The 14,867-nt window shown below is 40.9% G+C and overlaps 2 protein-coding genes across 7 annotated transcripts in view; one reads left to right on the top strand and one right to left on the bottom strand.

Annotated features, from left to right (window-relative positions):
• The window catches only part of LOC125463784 (splicing factor U2AF 65 kDa subunit-like), a 54,036-nt gene extending 49,262 nt beyond the window's left edge, over positions 1 to 4,774 (top strand). For all 3 annotated transcript variants that reach the window (XM_059653815.1, XM_059653816.1, XM_059653817.1), the window contains exon 11: positions 856 to 4,774. In XM_059653815.1, coding sequence (XP_059509798.1) covers positions 856 to 987 — 132 coding nt within the window. In that variant the 3' untranslated portion in view covers positions 988 to 4,774. The remainder of the gene's footprint in view (positions 1 to 855) is intronic.
• The window catches only part of LOC125463785 (protein phosphatase 1 regulatory subunit 7-like), a 75,835-nt gene continuing 62,059 nt past the window's right edge, over positions 1,092 to 14,867 (bottom strand). The window contains exons 15-17 of one of the 4 annotated variants that reach the window (XM_059653818.1): positions 12,670 to 12,731; positions 8,197 to 8,263; positions 1,092 to 1,565 (exon numbers count right to left, since the gene is read on the bottom strand). In XM_059653818.1, the coding sequence (XP_059509801.1) occupies positions 1,511 to 1,565; positions 8,197 to 8,263; positions 12,670 to 12,731 (184 nt within the window). In that variant the 3' untranslated portion in view covers positions 1,092 to 1,510. The remainder of the gene's footprint in view (positions 1,566 to 8,196; positions 8,264 to 12,669; positions 12,732 to 14,867) is intronic. The other 3 variants (XM_059653819.1, XM_048555478.2, XM_048555477.2) reach the window with 3 other exon arrangements.

Below are 14,867 nucleotides of genomic sequence, written 5' to 3' on the forward strand. Positions count from 1 at the left end.
CTTATAAATCTTTTCCGCATCCTTTCAAATTTCACAACATCCTGCCTGTAGTAGAGGAGATCAGAACTGAATGCAGTATTCCACAAGTGGCCTAACCAATGTCTTGTACAGCCCCAACATGACCTCCCAATTCCTATACTCAATGAAGTGACCAATAAAGGCAAGTGTACCAAATACTGCCTTCACTACCCTATCTACCTGTGACTCCACCTTCAAGGAATTATGAACCTTCCACTCCACGGTCTCTGTTCAACCACACTCCCCAGGACCGTACGATTAAGTGTACAAGTCCTGCCCTAATTTGCCTTACCAAAATGCAACACATCACGTTAATCTAAATTGAACTCCATCTGCCACTCCTCGGCCCATCTGATCAAGGTCCCGTTGATTTCTGAGATAACCACCTTCGCTGTACAATTTTGGTGTCTTCTGCAAACTTGCTAACTGTTCCTCCTTTGTGCACATCCAAGTCATTTAGTTGACACAGCATCAATCCTTATGATGTGCTAATAACTGGGGAGACCAGTAAGGAGCATTTAGAGAACTTGGATATAGTGCTTAGACGTTTCTCCCGGTAGGTGTACCCCTTCAAAGGGAAAAACGTGTTCTAGGCACCTCAAGTGACCTACTTGGGTTAGAGTCAACAAGATTAAACTAAAGAAAATCCAATGACTTAAATATTCAGTAGTCCAGAAAGAGCTGACAAAAAGTAAGCACTTAAGTCCTACAGCCTTAACCTATAATTCAGGGCAGGGAGATTCCTAATTACAATGTTGATTTGCTTCTTTTTTGTTGACCCTCAACTAACCAACTTATTCAATAGTAAACATTATTTTTTCTTATTTTTGTAAACAGATATTTGTAGAATTCATCTCTCCTCTTGACTGCCAAAAAGCAATGCAAGCACTAACAGGCCGAAAGTTTGCCAACAGAGTCGTAGTTACCAAGTACTATGACCCAGAATTGTACCACAGACGTGACTTCTAACAACACATACCAGGTGCAGCCAACTTGCTGTCTGCATTTCTGACTAAAAAGCTTTGTTTATAGCAATGACTAGATTTGTATAAAACAGCACAGACTTGGGTCAGTTTGTAGTAGTCAAATTCAGTTTATTTTTAGCACGGCTGTCTTGATGTTGTAAGTGATCTGACTGATTCGGGTAAAGATCCGTGTTTCAGGAGTTGTAATAGCAAGAGCCTTGTAAATTGAATTGTATCTTTTTTATAGTGTTGGGCAAAATTTTTTTCAGCTTACAAAGCAAAGTTGTGTACAGACTGTTTCTGCCAGTCTGGTGAAACTGGTATGAGCACTATACCTGGTTTCAGCCAATAAACTTTAAAATGAAAAATTGGTTTTACTGGTTATACATCATACAAGCTAGCGCAGGTATCTGGACCAGTAACAATTGCTTCCTCCTCGGGCTTTGTGTTTCAGCTCTCTTTGTTGTCTTTGTCCTGATTGTCATGAAGCAAGCGGTTTTGTTGAAATGTTCCATCTGATGGTCATGCTACTTTTCAAAGTGCTGGGCGGCAAATGATCTGGCTTCTTCGATTCTGGAGCGACTGTATACACAGATATTATTTATTAATTATTGCAGGACTAGCTCTAAAGCTCGTTTGTACTATAAAGATGTGGAGGCAACTTTAATTCTGTTTCAAAAGCAAATTTGCAGTTCCAGAAATACAATTGTACACAAACTGTTTCTTCTGTGCATTGTGTATATCTGTAAACTACTTTTATACAAAGAATTGATTCACAGCTTTGCTACACAATGGGAGGGAGAATTCTCTTATCTATGGTTTATAAATGTGAGAGTAGATGAAGTTACAACTGTAATCAATACAATTGCAAACTAGGAAAGTATCGAGTAAAATGCAGGGAGTGAAGGATTGATGTGGAAAGTAACTATGTACAAAATGCTAATCTGTCATTGCAGATACAATATCATTTAGCAAGAAAAACTATAACCTAATCCAACAGCAGCAATAGGATAAATGTTTGTTCAATGCCATCTGGAGCTGGATATTTGCACAGCTTGTGCTAATACAGTGGTTCTCAACTGGTGAGAATTCTGAATTTGTGATCATTTTTCACTTAAAGCATTTATGGATATGACTAAACTGCCACTGGCAGTTGATACGTTATTTACATCAGCCCCTGTTAACAGCAATACAAGTACTAAATAATACAAAATTAAACCAATAGAACCAAAGAATATTTATTCTCTCAAATTCTGTTGTCTTTTGCACCCCATTATCTGTACTGCTCTTGGAAATATTTGGAATTTTACAATGAAAACTATAGCACAGAAACCCTCCTTCCAACCCAACCAGTCTGTGCTGGTGTTTCTCCTTCTCACAATTAGTCCCTATCCCTTGTGACTCATTATCCTTCAGCAGATTGTATTGACCAATTCTTGAAATTGACAAGTGGGCAGTCTTATGTAATTACTAACTAGGAAAAAATGCAAATAAACAAATAATTGGTAGGTTCTGCTAAGTGGCATGGTATCTTCAGTTTTGCTTTTTACACTGCACTTAAGTGATGTTTAGCACTAAGGTGATAAATGTGAAAATCTATCCTGTAGTTTAAGCTTTTAAATGCTTATTCTGGGTATAAGTTCCACTTGTCTGTTTTAAAGAAATTGTCCTCTTGTTTTAATTCCTTCATTTGCTGGGGTGATTTTTGTCTCATTCCTTCAGAATTTTAAACATCTCTGAAATCATACTATAAACTCTTCTGTTTGCTAGTCTTTACTATTTGTACCTTCTCACACCAGGGACAGTAATGCCTTAGCACCCTTTCTATAATGTAAATTCAGAATGGTATCTACTGTTCCCAGCTGTGACTTTTAAATGATTTTATATAGATTTACCATTGTTCAGCTTTTATATTCTACACCTCTTCACACAAAATACTGTTATTGCCATTTTAATGGCCTTATTCATATGTGGCTTTTGATCGTGTCCTAGCCAATATTGCTCAATCAGCAGCACAAAAAATACCATCTAATTAATATCATTGCAGTTTGTGAGAGTTTACTTGACAAATTCACTGCTATATTACAACAATGACCGTACTTTTTCAAAAGGTATTTCATTATAAAACGCTTTGAGGAGTTAAGTGTTTGCAAAAAGCACTCTTATAAATGAAAGTCTGCCTTTAATACCCAAGAAACCTTTACCCTTAAGTCCTTCTGTTGTTCCACATCAACCAATCTTTCATTATTCAAAGCTAATTCTTTTTTAAACCAAAATGCATTTTTTGTTTGTGGTGAATGAAACTAGTAGATGATGAGACTGAGGAACTATGGCATAAAGAAAGCAGGTTTGACAATTGAAATCTGAGCAATTGCCTTGGACCTGGCTGATGGTTTGACCAGCATCTGCAGCAAGAGGAATTCACAAGATGAAGGCTAGGGATTGGCTGCTGACTGACTAATTTGCAATGCAAGAAATTGATGTTTACTAACAGAAGAACACCGTATACACAAATCAGCTTTGAATTGTAAGTGCAAAGGGTAATGTTAGTAAAGTTTCAGAAACTGGAACTTCACTTATTTGAAGCTGTGAGCAAATACATGCCTTTTCTGTCGTCTTCCCCCCAACCCAAAACCTTGGAAACAACCAGGAAAATAAGCAAATGTTCATTTTGATTCTTTAGAAGTAATTTTGAAGCTATTGCCATGTCTTGCCCAGCTAGTTCCCATTTAATTGGGTACATTATCCAAACACTTAAAACACATTTTAAGCATAATTTTTCTCCACAGTTTTCCCACAAAGCAGTAGGATGCAGCCTGCCTAACCTTTGAAAATCATAGCCTGTGTCAGAGATAACCAAACAGTATGTTGTTAGGTAGCATCTCACAGACTACAATTCTAACGCAGACTTTCTCGAAGTCATCTGCTCATTTCAAGTGAAAAAGGAGAAATCCTATTCCGCAGCTGTGGGAGGAAAGAAGGCTCAGATTTTTTTTTTTGGAGAGTTGAACTGGGTTCAGCAGGAAATGGGGAGCAAGTATCTATTGTTTTCTTGAATGACCATTGCTTGTTAAGAAGTACAGGCCAACGAGTGAACCACAGTAATGAGATGCTTTGGTGAAATCCAGTTTATAAATATGCCATATTTACTTCAATGCATTGCCAGGTTGAAGTTGTGTTGCATAATTTTGGTTGACGTCTTCAAAATGAACTAATCTGTTTTTCATGCACCACTGCACGTTTTGTTTGACCATTTAAATGTAGATTGTTGATTCTAAACATATGTCACAGATTATGCACTAGTTTATATCAAGGTAAGTGAAATTGTCAACATACTACTGGCATATTCACTAATGATTTATGCTGAATGAGAAGATAAACTAATGGTAACATTGCCACCAAAGGTGATTTTCAATCTATTTGCTTGACTGCTGTATTCGAGAATATTATTGTGTTTCCACTGTTCATCCAAACACTTTACTGACAAATTTTCATCCAGATTGTCATTTTTCTTAAGGTAACTGTGTGCATTTGTGTATTGTATCTGCTTGCTTTTTTTCCTCTTCTGGGTTGCACATGTGACAGGATTAATAGCAATGCTGCTGCTGGACCTGTATTGTCTCTGGTTGATCCCTTCATAAACGTAAGGAAGGTTCATCATACCCCTACAGTGCATGTATGTACCATTAAAATCTCGTTAAGAAACATTAATGCTCATGACTGGCGTGTAAAACCAAAAATGTGAATTTTTTTGCTGAATTTGTACATAATTAAAACTTCGTTTGAATGACTTCCATGCACCTGTGGTTATTTAGCAAGCTAGAATCATTCTGTGTTGGCAGCTAGTAATGAATTTACAATGTAAAATCTTCCTCCTCACTGTGAAAACTTCATTCATGCTTTGTATTATTGATACTTCAACTGAAGCTTGAAGTGTTACAGAACAGCAATCAATTTCTATAGTACTCTCTGTAGTAAAACCAAATAATCTGTGCTAGTTAAAAATGACAATCAGTTCCCTAGAAATTGGGACTGTACGATATTTCTGAAAAATTACTCCTTTTACATCCATCTTTCAACACTACAAAATTCAGTCAGTCCACTCTTGTTTACGGTACTACAGACTGCAGTTCAGTCCTTTGTGCCCCACACAAATTAATTATCTTTTCTCCACCATTATCAAGGTCTCCATTTGTGACACTACACAAAGCTGCTCATTGGCAGGCTGCTGTTACACTCCAGTTTTAGTGTCGTCTGAACAGTGGGCAAACATAGGTTTTTGCCATTTTATGATGAATCAGTCTGATGTTATCTGTGGTTCATAGGGGAGTGGTATTATGAGAGTTGGAAGGTTATGGATTTTATTCCAGAAGTTGATCAGACACTTTAGTGTAATACAAAGGGTGTGCTGCACTGTCAAGTGTGCTGTCTGTCCTTACTATGAGGCATTAATAAACATGCCCCATTCTGTCCTATCTGGTAAATTCCATAGATTCTATGGTCTGATTATCCCCCACCTACAGGTAACAAGAAGGGCAAATAATTGGATGAGGTGGCCCTGGCAAGACAATTGCTTCACTTCAACAACTAGGAACCTTCCTGACTGCCACCAATTAAGGCCCTTAATTAAAGTCACTTCCAGGCCTCAGGTTACCATCAGCACTGGAAAAATGGCTGGTAAATGTTCCTTTTTCCCCACCCTCAAGCAACACGTGCAACAAAGGACCTATTCATCTCATGGGACTTTGCTATGTGTGAATTAGCCATCATGTTACCTCTATTACAACAGTAACTACATTTCAAAAGTACTTAATTGGTTCTCAAATGCTTTTGGGACAGCCTAAGGTTCTGGAAGCCCCTATATAAATGGAAATCCTATTTTGTATTCTGCCAGAGATTTTTTTTAATAAAGGAGAGACATGCAAATTTTACAGTTCTACTCTGTTAGAAGTAATGGGGATTTGGGCTTTAAGGATTCAATCAATTTGTGTATTGTGTTCAAGCTATTTGCATCTCCAGTTATTTGGTGGGACTTTAAGTAATTATTATTCAGCTTTTTCAGGAAAAAAATATTTTAATAAATCACTTCCCAAAAATGTTTCAGGATTCTGGATTTTGAAGGAAAATATTCTGACAGTTGGCATCTTTGTCCATGTGGACTATTGCCCCATCTCAGTTTTCCCTTGAACATGCTGCCAAATCCCTTCTCCTTCATTCATTCTGATCAGCTTTTAACCCTGCCATAGCACTGAAACTATTAAAAATTGCATCATGTGACCGTCACAAAATAAGCCACCTTATCTTTCTTGACTTGTCTGCAGCCTTTAATGTGGTTGGCCACATCAGTGCTCAGGATACATTAGGGCAGTAGACAGAATGATCCTCAAATCCCCAAGTCACTCAGAATTGTTTAGTGGAGAAGAGTGAGAAGTCGAATAGGCTAGTTGTCAGCGAATGTGGGGATTTGGAGGGTGTCACCAAGGGCCAAAAACTAATGTGCTTTGGAGCCAGCAATCCTTCTGTTGCGTGTCAAGGTGGGTAAGGAGAAGGCTGTGTGCTGTGTGAAAGGGTCTAGGGCAAAGGGAGGGTGCGAAGAAACAGTCAGCTAACTGGGATCAAAGCAAACAGAATCACATAAGTAAAAGACTCCTTGCAATTCAATATGAAATTTTAAGTTGAAGGTCCTGTACCTTCAGGGGTCACTACACTGTGGACATGGGGAAATAAAGTGGATCCTACTTGAATAAATAATTGTTAAATTGATCTCAATCACAGAATTCAGAGGTGCAGTAAATAGGGTTGTGACCATCTGGTTAAAATGTTAAAGCTTTGTGAATCTGATAATGCATTGGCAGTGACCTCAGTTTGTGGAGGATATGTTTAGGGTGATGCGTGGGTCAATTATTTTGTCAGTGGGGGGGGGGGGGGGGGAGGAATCTTAACCAGATCAGAGTCATTCTGGAACAGTGACCTAATTCATCAGGCTGACTTAAATTTGTCAGAGCAGGTGACTGCAGATCCTGCATTATTATTGGAAACCAGTCAATACTGTTGGCCTTACAACATTTAAGGTTGTTTGATTTGCTTTCATTTCAAAATCTAAAATTTAGCAAGATTTTTAAATACAATTCAGAAAAGATCAGGGTTTTGCTCTGTCTTGGGAGGAGTTTGGGGAATTGGTCACCTTAACAAGGTTTAATTTGTGAATCATCGGAATTTGCAGATTATTAGAACTGAGAAAGTTTAAGCTATCAGATTTGTAAAAATTCACAATGGCAGATTTGGAAAGGACTAATCAAATTGTCTCCACAGTTCATTCATGTTAACAAAACTACACGAAGCTGAGATGGGTATAATATCTAGACTTGAGTCTCCAAAGTAGTTTTAGAAAACAGGCCACAGCTTTGCTGTGTGATATAAAATCATTTGATGAACTTAGTTTGCTTAATTTTTGTATAACGAACTTGTATTATTAAAGAAAATCTGCAGCTTCATGTGAAATTTGGTGTCCTGTTTAGATTCACAATTCCAACTGTATCTGGTACCATAATTTTCTGCCTCTAACATCATCCAGTTTGGTGCTTGCCTTAGTTTATCCGTTGCTGAAATTCTTATCCATGCCCTGAATTACTGTAATTCACATACTCAATGGATTATGTTGACTTGTGTCCAATACAATTTTAAAAATCTCATCTTTGTTTTTAAATCCCTGTAGGATTGATACATTCTACTAATTATGTCCTCTTGAGCATTCTGATTTCTTAATCATTCCACCATTGGCAGTTGTACCTTCCTCCTTTTTTTATTTTAAATTGGTACCCTCTCTTTGAACACACTTTGTGGCTCAGTGTCAGGTTAGGCCTTGTAATGCTCCTGTGATGCAGCTTGGAAATTTTCTTAAGCTGAAAAATGCAATATAAATACAAGCTGTAGAATGTACACTTTTTTTTGAAGTGCTTTAACAACACCACTGTAGTGCAAAGTTCCAGCTGGAAAGTTAGTGAACAATTTGGTCACAGTTACGTTAGAGATTCACACTAGAGACACTGAAGGATGCTTCAACTAAAACACTGAGGAGAGAATGAGACAAAAATCTAAACAGGAGTTTGGCAAAAGGAATTTGAGCCAAAAGCAATTTCAAAGCTTGTCCAGGGAGGAATCTAATTAGTATTCATCTTAAAAAGTGTTTCTCGCTCAAATGTTGCTCCCTTACCTCCTGCAGTTTGTTTGTGGATAGGACCCATAGCTAGCTGCTGGGGTCAGTTTGGCTGAGGCTGTATCTGTAGGTTCATCCAAAAACAATATAATTAACCACTGAGAAAACTCCAAACTAGTTTTAAAAAAGTGAGTTGAGCAGAATCTCAAAGATAATATCAGGATTAATACCTGAGCTACATACAAATTGTCTTTGGGAAAATAAGATTAAAGAAATTAATGACAGTCCCACATAGATTGCTACCTCTGACCGACCTTTTCTATGAAAGGAGATTCCACTTAGATCTCCATTAGAAATCTGGGGGTGTCCTTCCATGCTACCAGTTCTTTCACAGCAATAGAACTGTCACAGGAAGGTGAACCAACTGGGGGGAGGGGTTAGTTTGAAGTGGATGGAAGGGAGGTACAGGTATAGGGTGGATTGGGGTGGGCTAGAGAAATTGGGTCCAGCTGGGGTTAAGGAGAGCAGCTGTTGTCTTGGGAGGGGAGTTTGGGTGGTGGTGGGGTGTAAATTTGGGGTCAAGTCCAACGGCAGTGGATAGGATGGGACCAGGTCTGGTGGCAGCAGCCCGTGTCAGAGGGTCCAACAGTGGGGAAGGTTTGGGACTGTCATGTCCCAAGCTGCAGGGGGAGGTTGCCAAGTCCTCAGGCTAGTATTGACTCAATGTCTAGGATTGTAGCCATTGCCTGGGGTCTAGTGAAGTTAGTTCCACAGTTACTCTAGTTGTTTGGGCTGGTTAGCTACTTTTGTGATGCAGCATAACACTGACAGCACAAGTTCAATTTTAACACCAGCTAAGGTCACCATGAAGGTCCTGCGTTCTCAAGCTCTCCTCTTGCTTTAGGCAAGGTGACCCTCAGGTTAAACCACCATCAGTTGCAAATCTCTCTAATTAGAGCGTGGAACTATGGGACAATAGTGACTTTACCCTTAAATCAGGATTTGGACTGTGTATTTAATTGTCTAACTTTTCCTGAGTAACTATTTTTCTTAATTTCATCAAAACCATTTAAGTCTCAATTTTTATGGAGACATTCAGAGGGTTCCAGCAGTAGAGGATCTACCCAGAAGAAAATTAAATTTCCTGAATAATTCTTTGGCGTCTGCCACGATGGGATTCCACAGGGTCATCATGTAGAATTCCCATCTTGTAGTCTCAAAATGAGTGTCTAGCCAGTGCAAAGTCTGTGCCCAAGATGTGAAAAGGGAAGAAGTCACTTGTACGTGTGGCGTACAGGGTTCCTAATAGTAACCACATGGTAAAATGGAGTATAGAGGAAAAATAAATGGGAGCTTGTCAGAAAGGTTTAGCAACAATCTTGTGGGATTTTAAAGCTACAAAGAGAAAAAGGTGAGAATAAAAATCTCGTCGGAGAGAGGAGCAGAACTTCTTCAAGGTTGACTGGAAGAGATGCGGCAGTGAGTTAAACACTAAATTTAAAACAAAACCCAAAGCTCACACTGGTGCTGGAAATCAGCAGCACAACAAATTGCTGGTGAAATGCAGCAGGTCTGGCAACATCTGTGGAGAGAAAGTGGAGCCAAAGTTTTGGGTTCGGTGACCCTTTTTCAAAATGGGCAATGGATGAGTTTCTTAGACATTTTCTGGAGTCTTTGAACAGGCTATTCTAGACCCGGAATTGTGCATTAAAGTAGTATCAGAGATAATGGGAACTGCAGATGCTGGAGATTCCAAGATAATAAAATGTGAGGCTGGATGAACACAGCAGGCCAAGCAGCATCTCAGGAGCACAAAAGCTGACGTTTCGGGCCTAGACCCTTCATCAGAGAGGGGGATGTGGGGAGGGAACTGGAATAAATAGGGAGAGAGGGGGAGGCGGACCGAAGATGGAGAGTAAAGAAGATAGGTGGAGAGGGTGTAGGTGGGGAGGTAGGGAGGGGATAGGTCAGTCCAGGGAAGACTGACAGGTCAAGGAGGTGGGATGAGGTAGTAGGTAGCTGGGGGTGCGGCTTGGGGTGGGAGGAAGGGATGGGTGAGAGGAAGAACCGGTTAGGGAGGCAGAGACAGGTTGGACTGGTTTTGGGATGCAGTGGGTGGGGGGGAAGAGCTGGGCTGGTTGTGTGGTGCAGTGGGGGGAGGGGATGAACTGGGCTGGTTTAGGGATGCAGTAGGGGAAGGGGAGATTTTGAAACTGGTGAAGTCCACATTGATACCATATGGCTGCAGGGTTCCCAGGTTGCAGGAACAGCAACTCATATTCCGCCTGGGAGTTTAACAGTGAATGTTGGTCTTGTAGAAAGTGAGTAACTGAACGGTGGAAATTAAGGAGATAGATGAATTGAACAGGTAATTTGTATCACTCTTCATTGTAAAAGATCCTAGAAACATCACAAACACTGGAAAAATGGTACTGAATACATTATTGGAGCTGGAGCCTGACTAGTCCTGTGGTCTGGAGGAATTTCATTCTAGAGTCTTAAAAGCAGTGGTTGGTGAGAAAATTAATGCATTGGTTTCAATTTTCCAGAACTCCCTAGATTTGGAAAACGTTCCATTAAGTTGAAAAATAACGAATACAACTCCTTTACTCAAAAAGGGAGAAAGCAGGTAACTACAGGCCAGTTTGATTAACATCTGACAGAAGGAATGTCAGAAGTCGCTAGGTTTCGTAGCGCAGCACTAGAAATTGTCTTGGAACTATCAGGTAGAGGCAACATGGGTTTTGTGAAAGGGAAATCATTCATCATGGGATGAGGGCCTGACTGGCTAGGCAGCAATTACTTCTCACCTCTAATCACCCAAGGGCAGTTAAAAGTCAACCACATTGCTGTGGGTCTGGAATCACATGTAGGCCAGACCAGGTAAGGATAGTAGAGATAACAAGGTGTCGAGCTGGATGAACACAGCAGGCTAAGCAGCATCATAGGAGCAGGAAGGCTGACGTTTCCGGCCATTTCTGATGAAGGGTCTATGCCTGAAACGTCAGCTTTCCTGTTCCTATGATGCTGCTTGGCCTGCTGTGTTCATCCAGCTCTACACCTTGTTATCTCAGATTCTCCAGCATCTGCAGTTCCTACTAGCTCTCAGGTAAGGATAGTAGTTTTCTTCCCTAAAGGATATTAGTGAACCAGACTGGTTTTTCAAACAATTGACAGTGATTTCATGGTCCCCACTTGAACTTAATGTCAGGGTTTTTTAAAAATTGAATTCGTGTTTAAATCATTTCTTGGAGTTGTCCTGTGGACAAAGGGGAAGAATAGATATTCCAGACTTGGATTTCCACATAGTACTGAAGAAGTGCTTCAAAGGACATTAGAAGATGTGATGTAGAGGTAGTACATCAGCACAGATAGAAAACTGGCTAGCCAAAAGGAAACGTACAGTAGACATAAATGGGGTATTTTCTTGTTGACATTGTAAATGAGTAGTGTGCCACAGATCAATGCTGGGGCCTCAACCTTTTACAATTTATATACATGTCATGGATGATAGATCTGGTGCTAAATTTGCTATTGGCACAAATAAACATAGGAAATTTGTGAAGAGGACAAGAGGCTACCAAGGTATATAGATAGGTTAGAATTATTGGCAACTGAGCATAGTGTGGGAAAATGCAAAATTGTCTACTTGCCAGGAAGAATAAAACATTTTGTCTAAATGGTGAGAGATTGCAGAGCTCTGAGATGTAGAGAGCATTGATGTCCCAGTGTATGAATCATAGATGTATTCAAATACAATATGTAATGAGAAAGGCTAATAGAATTATATCACTTTTTGGAACGGGGGTTCAGTACAAAAGTAGGACAGTTGTGCTTCAGTTATACAGGATGTGGAGGCGCCATTGTTGGACTTGGGTGGACAAGGTCAAAAGTGACTCGACATCAAGTTACAGTCCAACAGGTTTATTTCACATCACAAGCTTTTGCAGCGCTGCCCCTTTGTCAGCTGAATTGACTCCTGGCCCAGTTATACAGGGCAGTGAGGGGCCACATCTGGAATAAGGTACAATATTGATCATCTTATTTAATGATGGATGTAATTGCATTGGAGTGAAGCAGTTCAAATAAGATAAATTTGATTAACATCTGGAATAGACAGGTTCCATTACAAGGAGAGATTAGATAGATTAGCTTTGTATATGCTGAAGTTTAATTCAGTAAGGGGCACCTCAATTGAAACTTAATCTCTTGAGGGGTAAAGACAGAATGGATGCGGAAAGCATTTATATATTTATGGGAGAATCTATAACCAGAGATCACTATTAAATAAGGGATAGTTTATTTAATAAAAGGATGACAAGAATTCTGCCAGAGTCATGAGTCTATGGAACTCTTTCCCTCCCCCAAAAAACAGTGGAGGCAGAGTCTTTCAATATTTTTATGGGCAAAGACAGGTTCTTGAGAAATGAAAAGTAATCAAGGGCTGGGCAGGAATTTAGAGTAATCAGCTCAATCATGATTGAGTTGTCTTTCAAATGTTCATATTGCAAAACCTAAATAGTTACTCACATGAAGGTTTGAATGGCAATTTTTTAGGTAAGGACTCCATTAGATTCTTCACCTGACTGAACCTGAGTCAACAGAACATAACACAATAAATATAGAACTATCACAGTGCCATTTCTAATACATTTTAGAGAAATTAGTTTGCAGTATTATTCTTCCTAGGTAGTTCAGAAGGGACTTCATAATGAAGCATTTGAGCAGATACTAAAAATATGGGCAGTTTCACAGCCAAGTTGATAGATTGAACCTTTACTCCATCTTACCTACTGACTCTTGTAACAGCCTGGAGCTTGTAACCTATCACCACTGCATGCTGTTTTTGGGCCTTTTTGCACTGCACTATTTTTGAGGCATATGCATTTACATTTGTGATCAGTGCTCTTGTCCTTTTAAACAAAATAATCTGGCTATCCTTTCCTGGGATGACTACCTCAAATATGAAAAAGCGACAAGGTCATAAGTCATAGTTACCGCAACACATCCCTCACACCCCGCCCCCGCCACAACCGCCCAAAGAGGATCCCCCTCGTTCTCACACACCACCCCACCAACCTCCGGATACAACGCATCATCCTCTGACACTTCCGCCATCTACAATCCGACCCCGCCACCCAAGACAGTTTTCCGTCCCCACCCCTGTCTGCTTTCCGGAGAGACCACTCTCTCCGTGACTCCCTTGTTCGCTCCACCTGCCCTCCAACCCCACCACACCCGGCACCTTCCCCTGCAACCGCAGGAAATGCTACACTTGCCCCCACACCTCCTCCCTCACCCCTATCCCAGGCCCCAAGATGACATTCCACATTAAGCAGAGGTTCACCTGCACATCTGCCAATGTGGTATACTGCATCCACTGTACCCGATTGGCTGCCTCTACATTGGGGAAACCAAGCGGAGGCTTGGGGACCGCTTTGCAGAACACCTCCGCTCAGTTCGCAACAAACAACTCCCCCTCCCATTCTTTAGATGACATGTCCATCATGGGCCTCCTGCAGTGCCACAACGATGCCACCCAAAGGTTGCAGGAACAGCAACTAATATTCCGCCTGGGAACCCTGCAGCCTAATGGTATCAATGTGGACTTCACCAGTTTCAAAATCTCCCCTTCCCCCACCGCATCCCTAAACCAGCCCAGTTCGTCCCCTTCCCCCCACTGCACCACACAACCAGCCCAGTTCTTCTCCTCCACCCACTGCATCCCAAAACCAGTCCAACCTGTCTCTGCCTCCCTAACCTGTTCTTCCTCTCACCCATCCCTTCCTCCCACCCCAAGCCGCACCCCCATCTACCTACTAACCTCATCCCACCTCCTTGACCTGTCCGTCTTCCCTGGACTGACCTATCCCCTCCCTACCTCCCCACCTATACTCTCTCCACCTATCTTCTTTTCTCTCCATCTTCGGTCCGCCTGCCCCTCTCTCCCTATTTATTCCAGAACCCTCACCCCATCCCCCTCTCTGATGAAGGGTCTAGGCCCGAAACGTCAGCTTTTGTGCTCCTGAGATGCTGCTTGGCCTGCTGTGTTCATCCAGCCTCACATTTTATTATCTTGGATTCTCCAGCATCTGCAGTTCCCATTATCTCTGATAGTTACCTACTGTGTTGTCTTTGTTGAAAAATGAACATGTGAATAGGTGGAGGGGAAAGCAAGGTGAGTTTCAAAAACAAAAAAGCAGTGTGCTGGAACTTCCAACATAGAATGCAATGAATATTATCTAATCAGTTTAGATGTAGCCAAAAACTTGCATACACCAGGCTTTCATTCTTACAAGAAAACAGCGGTCATGACACTCGGGTGTTCAACATTAGTAACCTTTCACAGAGCTTTTCCAGTTTGTTGCAGTTCTCCTTTTATTAGAGTTGTCAGTGTTCCTTCAGTCTCAAATCACACCTTTGTACCATTACAGTTAGTTGATAACTTAGATTCATAGAGGCCTACAGCACGGAGACAGGCCTTTCGGCCCAAACTGGGCCACACTGACCCCATTTCCCTGCACTTGGTCCATATCCTTCTGAAGCTTTCCTATCCATGTATTCATCCAAAAGCCTTTTAAATGTTGTTAACATACCCACCTCAACCACTTCCAACGGCAGCTCGTTCCATATGTGTACCATCTTTTTTTTTTAAAAAAATGCCCTTCAGGTTCCCATGTATTCTTTCCCCTCTTAAGCTGATGCCCGCCAGTCCTCGCTTCCCCAAC

This window comes from Stegostoma tigrinum, chromosome 22 (genome assembly GCF_030684315.1).
Source record: "Stegostoma tigrinum isolate sSteTig4 chromosome 22, sSteTig4.hap1, whole genome shotgun sequence".
Lineage (NCBI taxonomy): Eukaryota > Metazoa > Chordata > Chondrichthyes > Orectolobiformes > Stegostomatidae > Stegostoma > Stegostoma tigrinum.